The sequence below is a fragment of the Lontra canadensis genome, unplaced genomic scaffold (assembly GCF_010015895.1).
Source record: "Lontra canadensis isolate GAN:19392208 unplaced genomic scaffold, GSC_riverotter_1.0 scaffold86, whole genome shotgun sequence".
NCBI classification, from domain to species: Eukaryota; Metazoa; Chordata; class Mammalia; order Carnivora; family Mustelidae; genus Lontra; species Lontra canadensis.
In genome coordinates this window covers 7,364,081-7,378,526 of record NW_022631080.1, presented here as the reverse complement: position 1 = coordinate 7,378,526, position 14,446 = coordinate 7,364,081, and the positions used below count along the sequence as shown (strand labels likewise).

Here is a 14,446-nt window from a genome sequence, read left to right as displayed (position 1 = left end):
GCTCAGGCCAGAGGGAAAAGTCTTACAGGAAAGAACTTTTGAAACGTTCTCCATGTTCAGTCTGACCCAGCTACGTACAGGCTGAGTTAATGCCTGTGAAGCTTTTGCCTCTAGGAGGCGTTTTTAGGAGTGACTTCGCTACTTCCTCCGCAGGGAGAGAAAGGCACCTCAAAGGGCACTAGGCAGATACCTGGCTCCCCTAGACCCTTTACTCTGTACTTTCTTCTTTATCCAGGGAGACACTGCTTTGGGCCTACTTCTCAACCTCAAAAACTAGGTGCTGCTAATATGGACTCAGTAAAGAGTCTCCTCTAGAAATAACTCACTTCCCTGTAGGTAATTGATAGACTCCACAGTTGTGATTGCTTTGGAACAAAAGCCCCTGTAATTCACGATTTCTATCTCACGTTTCTATCTGCAAATGAAGTAAAGCATTAAAAAGGCAGAAATTATAGAGTATTTTGAAATAAACGAGATACTAATATTTCTCCATTTGTTTCCTTCTTTCTAAAAAAGCTACTGCTAAATGGAACTCATCTAATGGTATCTAGTTGGGGCAACTAGTAATCCACAAATACAACGTATACTACCATACACTGTTCCTCCTTCCCCAAAGAGCCTTTCAGAGAGAACTACCTGCCCATTTTCAAGTGTCAATGTCCATGTTAATATAGCATGAAATAGAACTATATAGAATGTAAAGAATTATTATTCATTCATAGTCCCGGAAGAATTGTTGATATGTATCCCTTACTGCAAGGTCCTAATGTCAATTCACTGTCCTTAAACTGCTGTTTTTCATCAACCCTAAATTGCCATTGATGGGAAATACATACTTTTTATGGCTCATCTAACACACAATTAGATTATTTGGTTAAACTTTCATACTACTATTTCCCCTGATGAAAGAACTTATAGCACAAACAATTGAACATTATTTTTGCTTACTTTTTGCTCATAAAGCTTCCTCAGGAGAAAGGTGTTATGAATTTTTTTCCAGGACTAATGAGAGGTGTGTAGTGAGTTATCTGTAAGTTCTTACCAGTTCCACATTATGTAGCCAGTGACTCGTGGTTTACAAAAGTTTTCAAGTTGGAAGTGCAATCAGGTAGCTTGGATCAGAGTTTATCTTTTCTGGCTAAAGATAATCAAGTTAAAACACAAAGCCTAAAAATTAGCACTTTGGGTAAAGAAATCAAGGGTCAAAAGAGGAAGAAGAAGAGAAAAGAATGATAAGGAATGTATATAAAGAAGGGAAATAAGTAGCTGATGATAAGAATTCTAAGAGTCTAAATTTGGGGTTTAAATACTGGTTATTGTTTATTAATAGGGGATCTTTTCTGCCTATTAGTTTTTTTAAAGATTTATTTATTTGAGAAAGAGCGGTGAGTGAGAGGGAACAAGTTCACAAGCAGGAGGGGCAGAGGGAGAGAGAATCTGAAGCAGACTCCGTGCTGAGCACAGGGCCCAACACAGGCTTAATCTCATCTGACTCTGAGATCACAACCTAAGCTGAAACCAAGACTCAAACACTTATCCGACCACGTCACCCATTCGCCCCTCTGTATTAATTTCTGAGCTTGACACTTACTGAATTATGTTATTATTTCTCAGCATTTTTCCTTTGGTTCTCTTGGATTTTCTTAGTATGAGATTACTTTGCCATCTTAAACTAGAAGTTCCCACATGTGATCTTACCATTTCCTGGCTTAAAACCATTCGTTCAATGTATCGCCATTAAGATGGAGTTCAGAAATTCTCAATATGAACCAACAGGGTTCTCTGTGTTATGGTTCTTTCCCCTTTGTGCCCCAAGCACACTGGTTGCCTTTCAGTTTCTTGACTGTGTTATGTTCTCTCTTGATTCAAAGCATTTGTATGTGTTTTCCTGCAGCTAAAATCCTAATCATCCTTCAGGTCTGTTTTTAAAAGCCTTCCCTAATCCCCAGACCAGAAGGAAACTCCCCCTCTTCGGCAACCATCCTGGCCTCCTTTCCTTCCTTCTGCTTCCATGGCACTTTCCGCCAATTGAGAGAGTGGGTGAGAAGAGTACTGAAGGTTTGGAATAGTTGCTCTGGCAGTGGGCAGAGGGGTGAACTGGAGAGCAGCAGGAAGACCCCTTACATTATTGTGGACCGTAGAGGCCTTGCCATTGCCATGGGGGCTAGTCACTGGGGTCGATTTACGGCACTTCCCTGAGCAGCTTCCACAGCCCCAGAGCTGAACTGGTGAAAGAGACAGTTGGATTGATCTAAGCCACTAGTTTTCCACCAGTGGCCATCTTGTTGCCCCGGGACGCACAACAGTGGAGACATTTTTGATTGTTCCAACTGCAGAGGCAGGGCGTTTTATGGACATTTAGTAGGTAGGAGCCAAGGATGCTGCTGAACATCCTGTAGGGCACAGGACAGAGAATTACCACACAACCGAGAATTACCTGGCACTAAATGTCCGGGGTGCCAAGGTTGAGAGACCTCAGTGTTTTTCCACTAGATTGTATTGGGACATAGGGGGTCAGACTCCAAAAATCTCCTTCCCCCGGAGAAGATGGTGTGTATCTAGAGATAGCTCATGCTGGGTTGCTGCTGTTCCACACAGTCCTCACACGACTGGGCTTCAAATTCACAAACCACCAATGGCTTAGTGATTTATTCTCAGAGTATCTATTGCCTAGTGTTATGTGCGGGACCACAGAGACCATAGAGAGTGTGGAAATATCAATGGATCAGAGTAAACTTGGTGCAGCATTTGAGGGGGAAATTATAATTGCAACGTAAGAAATAAGTAAATATATTTATTTACAAATAGGTCCATACAAGTAAGTCTTTATAATTCTCTCTCTTTTTTTTTTTGCATTTTAGATTTAGGTCTCATGTATACTTTTGGGGATGGTCGACATGGAAAATTAGGACTTGGACTGGAGAATTTTACCAATCAGTTCATTCCCACTTTGTGCTCCAATTTTTTGAGATTTATAGTTCAATTGGTAAGGACATCACATTTCCCTGTTTACATTGTCATATTCCTATATTTGAGTCTTATAGTATTTCATAGAAAATAGGTACTTTTATGTCTGTGTGAAAGAATATCATGGCTATATCTAATGAGTATACTCATTTCCTAAAAGCCAAATGTCAGACATCATGCCAGTCAGAAAATCTGTCCCTTTCCTAATTCTCCTTTGAACATTGTCCTTTTCACCCTAATCTTGACTCTCCTGCTTTGCTCCCCTGTGTCTCTTGAGAACCAGAACTGTGCCATGCCTGAAAGCTTGTTGTCTCCTCCAGCAGCCAGCAGAGTATCTGACAATCACCTATAAATATTTGTTGAATTAGACATTACTGAGTCTTATTTAAAATAGTCTAATTTAAAATAGTCTTATTTAAAATTATTTAAAATAATTTTACAATGTTATGAAGGAAAGGTTCAGAGTATGCGTTCTTATAACTACTGTGAAGAACACTATAAGGTTGCTTAAAAAAATCTGTGTATTACAAATACTACACAATGGTTTTTTAGGCATTTTATTGAAAATCAGTTATTTCTCAAAATTCTTTGAATGTTGGTTTAATTTTCATGTTCCACCATCATGCATGGTTACATTTTGCTCTAAGGACTTTAAAGCATTGAACTTCAAAAGTGTTCATGTAAAGAAAAAGGTTTGGAGATAAAATTATCCCAAGAGGTTGATTTCCTCTTGGATCACTTTTTTTCCAAGTAGAACTTCTCTGGGTGATTTTTTTCAAGGTGTTCATGTTACTCTCAGATTAAAATAGCATTTTCTCAAGTTTGTGAGGAGAAACAGAATTGGAAGGAAAATGGTGTGTAAACTTGTTCTAATTTTCAATTGTAGTGTTTAAAGAAGACACGTGTGTGTGTGTGTATGTGTGTGTGTGTGTGTGTATTTGGGAGGAGGGGAGATGGCTGACTACCTAGGAAGTTTACCACTAAGTAAATGTTTTGTAACTGAAAACTGTTAAAAACCCATTTGTGTTTGAAACCAATGTTGATTAATCAAATCTGTGGTTTTATGCTACAGGTGGCTTGTGGTGGATGCCACACACTTGTTTTTGCCACTCCTCGACCCGGCGGGACAGAAGAATTGGAGTTAGAAGAAATCAACGATTCTTACTTTCCTGAAGCGCCTTCTCTGCTCCTCAGCGATCTGAGCTCAGGCAGTGTACTGCACAGAACTCTACCAGCACGTGTGCGACGAAGAGAGAGGGTATAGGCTTGTGGCCAGTTCTATAACATGGCACTGCAAACAGAATGGAAAAAAATTCATTTTCTTTTTAAACCAAAAAGGGTCTTTTAAGATAGATTTACTAAATAAAATGGTTAGAGTTGGAGGCCTACAAACTTAAAGCAGATTCAGAGTTAAGCTGTTCAACACACAAGTGAGAAAATTCAAATAATCATTGATAACCTTGACTTAATAGAGAGTGGATACAAAGCAAAGATACAAAGCATCCTTTTAGAGGCCTATCTTCATGCTTCAAGTTGAATGCTGAATTATTTTCTCAACTCTATATGGATTGACTTTTACTTTGCTTTTTATCTTCTAGTTACACCTCGTGAGCCGTGGAAGGGTATACACTATAAACAATGAAATGTGGGAAACAGAAATAAGGGCTGCAGTTCAAGATAGGGAATGTTCTTTCTCGCTTAAATTTAGAGGTTCTCATTCTGCTTTAAAATTATTGTTTCAGTGGCACTTGTATTTAAAAACCAAAAAGAAAATGCCAAATAATATTTAAAGGAGACATTCCTTTTTTAAAAAGTTACTTTAAGTTCCAAAACATATTCCCTTGGAAGTAAAAAGGTTAAGTTTGGCTTTTGGTTGTGAAAAAGTATATATGGAAAGACTGAGAAATAGCAGTATTTTGTAGTTATTGTTTTTTAGGTCTTGTGACTAGTTTTTTGTTTCCTAAGGAAAGCAGAGAGAATATACATTTTTACCCATTGTGTGAAAAATGGGCTTCTAAATTAACAATTTAGAGCAACTTAGATACAGAGATGACAGAGCAAAACATTTTTGTGTCCTTGGTGATAATTTAAAGATGAATGTGGGACAGTGGGCAACTTTGAAGTCTCTCTTAAATATTTTTAGCAGCTGGGGGGGTAGTTTCTGTCAATACTAAACATATAATATCATGTAACAGTTTATTTAACCTGTTTATTTTAAGGAGAGATCGCCTGATGCTTTTCAAATGACACGAACACTACCTCCAATTGAAGGAACTTCTGTGCCACCTGTTAGCTTTTCCCCCACCCCAGTTCCTTTCTATATGTCTGCAGGTAATTGGCCAGGGAAAATGATACTTGAAAAGGAGGACCCCGTGCAACCAGCGGAACCAGGTAACCGCTGATACCCTGTCTGCTCCAGGAAAAGGGTCCCTTTTATTCCTATTAGTGTCATATTTATGTTAGGATGTTCTTGCAAATTAAATTGTTTTCTTCCTAGTTGGAGGCTGACATCTCTCATTCGAGTTCCAGTCCAGATTACTCTTATAAATACAAAGCATCACTAGTGACCCTAAAAACCCCATAACAATAGCAGCATATTTTTATAGAGCAATGCATAGCATATTTAATACCTTCTCTTACCTTATCTCCTTTAAACCCGAAGCAACTCCGTGAAATCCGTGGGAGTTCTAAACTCTTCATTTTGGTAGATGAGAGAAGCAAGGCTTGAAAAGACTGAGTGACTTGGCCAAGGTCACTCAGCTTATAAATGAAGAGAGTCAGATTTGAATGTGGATCTTCTGGACCTATGTGAAGTCTTGCATTTAGGCCGTATACCGTAGGGGTCAAGAACATGGGATATGGGGGCACCTGGGTGGCTCAGTTGGTTAAGCTTCTAACTCTTGATTTCAGCTCAGGTCATGATCTTGGAGTTGTGGGATTGAGCTCTGCCCAGCATGGAGCCCTCTTAAGATTTTCTCCCTCTCGCTCTGCTCCTAACCCTCCCCTGCCTCCACCTGTATGCATGCGTGTGCACGCGCACGCGCGCTCTCAAGAAAAAGAAGACAAAAAAGAAAAAAAGAGCATGGGGCATGGAGTTAAATAGAGCTAGGGTCAGATGCCATCCCTGACATTTATTAACTATGTGAATGACTTTGGGAAAGTTACTTAATTCCTCTAACCCTTAGTTTTCCTGTCTTTAAAGTGGGTATAATAATATTCCTCTAGAGTGATTGAGGTTAAATGAGATAAGGTATATAAAATACTTAGCATTGAGCCTAGCACTTCTAGGAAGCTCTTTATAGTTGGTTATTATTAACACTTCTACCTCACTGCCTTATAGATACACATTATATTTTAAATTGTAATCCCAGCTCTTCAGTTATTATACACCTCTTGTAAAGAATTTTGTTTACAGGCATTTTTGTATCTTAAGAGTGTGTATGTGTTACTGCAGGGCACATGCTTGAATAGTAGGAGCGGGACAAGAAGCCAGGGTCAAGAGATTAGAATAAACAGTAGGTTTGGAATTAAGATGATCTGGGCACCTGGGATTAAGAACCATGGCACAGATAAATTTTAGTATCTTTGGGATCAAAAGTTGAGGTAGTAAAAGCAAGAATTGTGCACCGTGGGAATAGAATATTATCTACAACTAGAACCTTGATCATGAGCCAGTTTCTTACTGTATTTTTTCCAAACGTTTATTTTATTTATTTTGAGAGAGAGAGAGAGAGTGTGTGAGTGTGGGGAGGGGTAGGGGGAGAGGATCTCAAATATGATCCATGCTGATCCCAGGACCCTGAGGTCATGACCTGAGCCAAAACCAAGAGTCAGAGGCTTAACCGACGGAGCTGCCCAGGCGCCCCTGATAATGAGCCAGTTCCTTGCATCTCACAGAGAACTTTTTTATGCTTTGCTTTGAGGTAAGCGTCACTGACACCTTTCAGGCCTGTACATGGAAAAAGTGGAGTTTGGCAACAGTGTGTACAAGGAAAAGAGAAGTTTGTGGTTTGGAGGAAGTTGTTTCCCACTTCAAGAGATCTGAATATGAACATATACAGAGTTTTATAGCTAGAGCCAAAGGAAAAGCTATTCCTTATCTTTTTGTGACTGTTTGCTGAAACTGTCTTAAAAGTATTCTGCAAGTTATATCTAACATATAACAGGACCTCTTCTAAATTACTTGCAGACTTCAGTGTTTATCGTGGAGGGAGGAAGGTCAGGGAAGACCTTGCTGAGAAGGTGACATTTAAACTAAAACATAAAGGATAAGAAAGCCACATGAAGAGAGAGGTTATGTGCATTCTAGGCAAAGAAAATAATAGAGGCAAAGGTTTGGAGGCAGTTTATAAGAAAAGGAAAGATGACTGTTGGAGCTAGAGAGTGCAGGAAAAGGCTAGACAAGATGTTGGAGAAAAGAGTGAGAAAAGTATTCATGATTTTATAGGCCGTGAGAAGCCTGTTTGAGTGTTTTTCTTAAGTGCAATAGAAAGTCATTAAAGGTTTTTAATCAGTGGAGTGATGTGCTCCAGTCCAGTTTACATTTTAAGATGCTCACTTTTGCCTCTGTGTGGATTGTAGGGAGGAAAGACTAAAGGTAGGAAGCATACTTAAGAGCCCATTGCAAGAGAGGATGGTGTTTGGTCCAGGTTGCTGTGAAGATGGAGAGAAGGGGGCAGATTGGAAGTGCATTTGAGACCTAGAACTAGCTGAATTTACACATGGAGGTGAAGGAAATGGAAGAATCCAGAATGATTCCTAGGCAAGAGCATGGTTGACAAGCTTGAGGGAAAAAAAAATCAAGCTTGAGATACCTGCAAAACATTGAAGTAGAAATATGGAGGAGGCAGTTGAAGATGCCAGCCTAAAGTTCAGAAGAGAGGTCTGAACCAGGGAGATACATTGGGAACCCGACAACACAGAATTGGTATTTACAATCTGTGGGACTTGGTGAAAACACCTGTTAGATAGCAGAGTAGCAAGAGAAGAGAGCCCAGGGTTTGACCCGAAGAACATCTAACATTTTGAGGGTAGGGGAGGAAGAGCTGGTGGCAAAGAAACTTTCCTCAGCCCCACCAGCTAGAAGGGTAAGAGGAAGGGAACCAGGAAAGAGTTGGGTCGTGAATTCCAAGTACTGGTCAGAGGTCAAGGAGAGAGCTCAAAGAAGCATCCCATGGATTTGGCTTTGTGGAGAGTGTCCTTGATCTTGACAAGAGTAGCTTCAGGGGAAGATAAGAGCAGAAGCCAGAGGGCAAAGAGTTGAGGTATGAATGTAGAAAATTCCTTTGCCAATTTTGGTCACTAAGAGGAGAAGAGAAAAGGGCTGGCAGCTGGAGGGAAATGCAGGGTCAATGGGAAATAGTAGAGCATTTTTGTATGCTAATGGATGTGAGCCAGTAGTCCCAGACTGACAGATAGCACAAGAGAGAGAAAGAGAGAGAATGAACATGAACATCACAGTGGTGTTGGCATACAGAGCGGTCTTTGGTAAGAGGAAAGACACATCCTATATTTCAACAGGAAAATGGAAGTAAGTGTGTACATTTGTTGGGGGGGAAGATAAGGCAGATCAGGTCTGATGACTTCTGTTTTCTTAGTCAAGTATAAGGCAAGGCCGTGAGCTTCAGTGATCTACTATCGATTTTTCCAAACCTCCATTCTCGGCCCTCTCCAGTCTATCCCATTGAGAACTTTCTACATTAATCTTCCTCAGGCACAGTTTTAGTTCTCCTCTGCTCCAGTGGCTTCTGATATCCATAATATTTGTGAAAATAAATGTGAGTTTCCCCATGTAACTACCACCTGCTTTTGTAGCTCCATCTCTCAGTAATCTTTTTCTTATAACCTTAATGCAGGTCACAGGTCTGTAAAGTGAGCCATGTCTAGCCAGCCACTTGTTTTTATGAACAAAGTTTTATTGGAACCCCGTCACACGATTCCTTTATGTAGTGCCTATGGCTGCTTTTACACCACAGCGGCAGAGTTTGAGTCATTAGGACGGAGACTATGCGGCCACAAAGCCTGAAATATTTACTAGATGGCCTCTTATAGGGAAAGTTTCCCAACTCTTAATTTTGATCAGAACTCTTCATAGTCACACTTGGTAGAAAAGGCTGTAAAGTCAAGACAAACCGGAGACCGACACTTGGCACTTCATTTATTCCTTTATGAAGTGTGGGGACACTCTGCTTACCTCTCTTGTTGTCATGGAGGTCACGTGACATGTGTGAAAGCATGTATTCCCAGCACATGGCCAATCATTAGTACAAGCCATTGCTGCTGCTTCTGTTAGCACGGGGCTTCACTTCCTTCTCTGTCCACTTCTACCTCCCAGAATTCTACTCACTCTTCCCCGCACCTCTTTCGTGAAACATTTCCTGATTCCCAACATTTGGATGTGATTTCTCATGCCAGTGTATCCTCTATTTTATATTCCCTTTAGATGATAAGCTCATTCAGAGTGAGCCGTGAATTAAGTTGATTATCTTGCACATAGTGCCGCACACGAAATAAGCACAAATGGATCATTTGCTCCTTTGCACTGAATGAATTTACAACGGCAAGATCAGTGGGGACTGGCGTTTTTAGCAAGGACTTCTTTTAGGAGCTCCTCTCAAATATGTGGGTGCTAAACGGGGTTGTAGTAATTGAGAAAAATGTAAGATCAGGGAGAGCTCGTTAAGTTTTAGTTACCTGCTCGATGACATAATCTTGTAGTTTTCCATGAACATTTCTAGGTGCTTGTACTAGTTATCTGATTTTTCATGTAACAAGTGGCCTTAAAACTCATCTCACATAGTTTGTGAGGGTCAAGAATTGAGGAGCAGCCTAGCTGAGGGGTTCTGGCTCAGGGCGTTTCATGCAGGTGCAATCATGCTGTCAGATGGGGCTGGAGTCACCCGAAGGCTCCACTGGGGCTGTAGGATGCTCTTCCGTGCTGCCCCACATGGCCATTGGCAGGAGGTTTACTTCCTCAGCACGTGGGCTTCTCCCTAGGAATGCTCCTAACATGGCTTGCCCCCAGAGAAAGTGATGCAAGAAAGACAGACATATAAACTGTGGTAACATCACAATTATGGCTGCTTTGTTTTGTTGGCCATATAGAACTACCTGGTAAAATGTGGAAAGGAATGACATAAGGGGCCCCATCTCGGGAGGATGTGGGTTACCAGGGCCCTTTTTGGGGACTCACTGTTACAGTGCTTGATACCTGGGTAGTAGTTCTCCCAAAGGTTTGCCTGTTCATATGAAAGAAGCAGTTCCTATCTCACCAGCACTGGTCTTTAAACTTTCAGAAAGAGACTTTAAAACCTCTTATCACTGTGAATGAATTCTATTCAGTTCCCTTAACATGGGGTTAAAAGACTTCAGTAAAATTATGCTTGCACTTTATATTAGAGAATAACTTATTGTCCATTTGTCTTTCAATTTTCCATTGAAAGCTGGTTTTCTCTTTTCCCTTTTAATCAGATTATTTTCGTGATAAAATGGCCAAAGGGAAAGAGGCAGACAATTCTTCAGCCGGAGATTCAGAAAGCCTTGGAGAAACTACTGATGTCTTAAATATGGTATTGGTTTGCTTATTTATCAATATAGATATGTTTGGATTTTAGTTCATCATGTATTCATATTTGTGTGTTGAATACATGTGCTGTTCCTTGCATTAAAAAGGGTTTGCTTCCATTTTGTTTGTTATTTTTATATGCTATAAGTTTATTATTTTATTGAAGTATAGATGACATACAGTACAATTATGATCTTTGCATCATTAGTATGCAGTTGAGTGTAGATTATATTACTGGCTAATATATCTATATCTATATTACTGTTATATAATCTATATATTACTGTTACTGTTATATAAGAATATGTAAATATAATCTTATATATACTCTTTATTCTTTTTAGAACATATATTTTTTATTTCTTGCAGACACATATGATGAGCCTGAATTCCAATGAGAAGTCATTAAAATTATCACCAATTCAGAAACAAAAGGTATAATATAGAGGGTTCTTTTCACTATGGTGGGTAAGAACAGTTTATATTTTTTTCTTGAAAGCTTTCTGAAAAGACTACGTGAAAGATAAGTATTCGTTTACTTTAGATTTTGAAAGACGAATACATTGTAGATGGCCTCAACTTGGGTTTGTTCTGTTGGTATGTATTTCAGATATATGGCAGGATTTCATTGCTGAAATTTGCTTTTTGTTGTCACTAACAAGTCGTAGTAGCCACATTTTCTTATCATCAAGGCAAAGGATTATTATGGCAGTTCATAAGTGTTGGAAGAAGCTACTAGCGTTTATCAGAATGGTTCTCAGACTTGGGTTGAGCATGACTTTGGTTGAATTACCGTGTTGTTCTCAAAGATGATATTAACATCTTTTTGAGCTCTAAAATTTGGTGGTTTTAGTGAAAATATTTGATAATTGCTTTTTCAGTGTACAGAATAGGCTTTACTCTATCATGGAATTGATAGCATAAAAACAAAATTAAACATTTGGAAATTAATCAGAAACCATGCATGGGTGATAAAGAGAGGTTTTTAATGAATAACAAATGAGTAGCAGGAGAAAGGAATAGTTGGTGGTTTTCACAACCCTGGAGAGACAAAGGCCTGACCTGAAATCTTTTGCTTCTCCTGGCTTTAAGGACCAGTGGGTGAAAGAAAGGAGGGGTTTGAGGATTAGAAAAGTAAATTGGAGAAATAGAAATTGAAGGAAGAAGGCTTATAGATAATATTTAATTTATATTTCCAGTGCCTTTGTCACATTATTAAACTAAAAATCCTCAAAGTCAAAGTCACTGAAATGCAAGAGAATCTTGCTGACTCTTAAAAATTTGTGCCAGTCTTTGTTAAGTCTTATCTCTGTTTTACCGAGAGGCAGAGGCGTGGTGAGTAACAGCATTCATTTTGAATATGGGAGAACTATTGTCCTAACCCAGTGTGGAAGCTCAGCGAAGGTTGACTGACTTTATTGACTGACTGCACTTCCAAGCAGACATCTGTTCCTCTGTCTCTCCTTCCTCTTCTCTTAGACTCAGGGCTCTGCCTCTTCTGTGCTATTTGATTATGCTAGGCAAGTAAAGGCACATACATTTAGAAATCATTTCTGGCAACTGGGCCTCTGCCTCTCTTTAGGGCTCTTGAAAGAATTGTGATTTTTTAAAAAGTGGGACCTAGAACAAGCAGAAGGAAAGCACTTGCTTTTAAACTGATATTTTATACTTGACATAGTCCTTTTAAGTAGAGGCTCAACCAGACCTATTTTAGTGAATTAAAAAAATGATTTACTGTAGTATTTCCATATATTAATGTTTAGCTTGTGCTGTTTTTAATTTTGGGGGGGGGCAAAAAATGACTTCTTCCTGGGCCTAGCGCTCATGACAATTTATAGCACTTGATTTAGTGAGATTTCACTCTCCAGAGACCCAAATTTATCAAATATTTCAGTTCATTAGCTTACAGAATTTAGGTCAATGATTTGATTTTTGCCTTATTTTGTCCAGCAGGAAATGAATTTCATATTCGTAATGTATCATTCAAGTCGCAGTCTTTAATTTTGTAGTTTTTATAAAAATCTTACATTTTACCACAGATACTTTTTCCACATAGTGGTTAGTTTCATGTATGTAAGTTATTACAATTAAAGAATACAATAGATAAAAGGAAGAGGGTCAAAAATTTGAAAACTCAAAGATTTGTTTTGAAAAGAAACATATTTTTTAGTATACTGATTAAAAGTTTTGTAGTTTTCATTTCAGATTTTCCTTCTAGGCATAAGTTATTCATTTTTTCCAATATTAAACAATTTCATATTTTCATTAATTTTCTTTAATTCTGTGAATTTCACAGAATTCAAAGACCAATCAAAGTCTAACAATTAAAATAACAGGGAAAGTAGGAAAAAAGAAAACCGAACCTGATTTCATATAAGAGAAGTGTACGTTTTTTTTTTAACCGGTATTTTGCACAATCTGTCTAGAAAAATATTCTCTTTAAGACTCGATTCCAGTTAAGGGGTGGAGAAGACATCCTGACGTGAGTTGACCTGTGTGAGTGGAGGCAACATGAGGGTAGGTGGTGAGTGCGTGCAAGTGAGATGCTGACCTGTGTGCCACGGCAGAGTCCCAGGTGCCGCAGACTCAGAGAGTGGTGGCGGTTCTCGCCAACAAGAGGCCAGTCTGAGCAAAATGTCTGGGAAAACTGGACATTTTTATTCTGCTAGCGAAACTTAGAGTAATGCAAAATCTGGGCAGTGTTTTGTAGTAGATAAGTCCCCTTTGTCAACTAATAGTAGTATGACGATTACTTCAAAAATTTACAGAAACAAGAAACAATTGAGAAACTGAAGCAGCATACAGCTCACTCTGAAAACGATGATAGTAACGGATTTGCAAGTGAAGAGATGTCCAAAACAGTGAATGAGGGGAGAGTCTATAAACAACTTTTGGCAAAAGGAATGTACGTGATGCAAGCAGCTATGACTACGGAAGCATTTTCAGATGAGGACATAGGTAGTGACTCAGGCCAGCCTGGGCCTCGTGACACCCATGCAGAGGGTGTGCAAAGAGGGCTGTTCAGACATGAGAGTAAGCATGATCTTTATCCACCTGACAGGAAGGCCATAGCAAAGGCAAGTGATGCAGGCCAGTGGCAGAAGGATCCAGATGCAGAAGAAATAGTCTCTGAGAAGGAAACTGAGCTGGCCGAAATGGCAGGTCTGAAGGCTAGGAGACAAATCGAAGAGAATTTAAGACATATTAATATGTTCTTTGACAACTTACCAAATAGAGACATGAATATTGATGATGAAGACAGTAAAGATTTTATTGAGGACGGTAAGAGGAACAAGCGAGATATGATTTTTGACAGCGAACGAGACTCTCTAGACGAGCCAGATAGTTACTTGGAAGGCGAAAGTGCAAGTCAGCAAGGCACCACTGACGGCTTCGAGCAGCCCGAGTCAGTAGAATTTAGTAGTGGAGAGAAAGAGGATGATGAAGTGGAAATGGACCCAAACTTGTGGTATAGCAGAAAATTTATCGAACAAGGACATGAGGAGGAGACTGAACACAAACTGTCCAAATTCCTGGCAAAATTCGATTTTAAATGTGACCACTTGTCAGAGATCCCTGAAGAGCAGGAAGGAGCAGAGGATTCAGAAGGAAGTGGAGTAGAGGAGCCAGAGGTAGAGGCAAGTGAGGAAAATGTGAAAGTGCCCGCACGAAAGCAGGAGGAGGAGATAGAGATCCTGTCAGACGACCTGACAGACAGAGCGGAGGTGAGTGAAGGCAAGGGAAAGGCAGGAGGTAGAGGTGAGGGAGTCCAGCGGGAGGGAAGTTCAGGAGTGGAACAGAGGCAGAGTGAGGAGGGTGGGGAGGGGGAAGACAAGGGAGGAGGAGAGATGGAGGGCTTGGGTAAGGGAGAGAAAGACCCAGAAGAGAAGGAGGCCCAGGAGCAAAGGGAGGGGG

At 39.8% G+C, this 14,446-nt stretch overlaps 1 protein-coding gene across 4 annotated transcripts in view; it reads left to right on the top strand.

Moving 5' to 3' along the window:
- LOC116882621 (sushi repeat-containing protein SRPX) overlaps positions 1–14,446 on the top strand; it is a 202,096-nt gene that overhangs the window by 16,936 nt on the left and 170,714 nt on the right. For 2 of the 4 annotated variants that reach the window (XM_032883143.1, XM_032883145.1), the window contains exons 9-14: positions 2,862–2,986; positions 4,040–4,225; positions 5,187–5,358; positions 10,438–10,535; positions 10,901–10,966; positions 13,300–14,256. In XM_032883143.1, the coding sequence (XP_032739034.1) occupies positions 2,862–2,986; positions 4,040–4,225; positions 5,187–5,358; positions 10,438–10,535; positions 10,901–10,966; positions 13,300–14,256 (1,604 nt within the window). The remainder of the gene's footprint in view (positions 1–2,861; positions 2,987–4,039; positions 4,226–5,186; positions 5,359–10,437; positions 10,536–10,900; positions 10,967–13,299; positions 14,257–14,446) is intronic. The other 2 variants (XM_032883144.1, XM_032883146.1) reach the window with 1 other exon arrangement.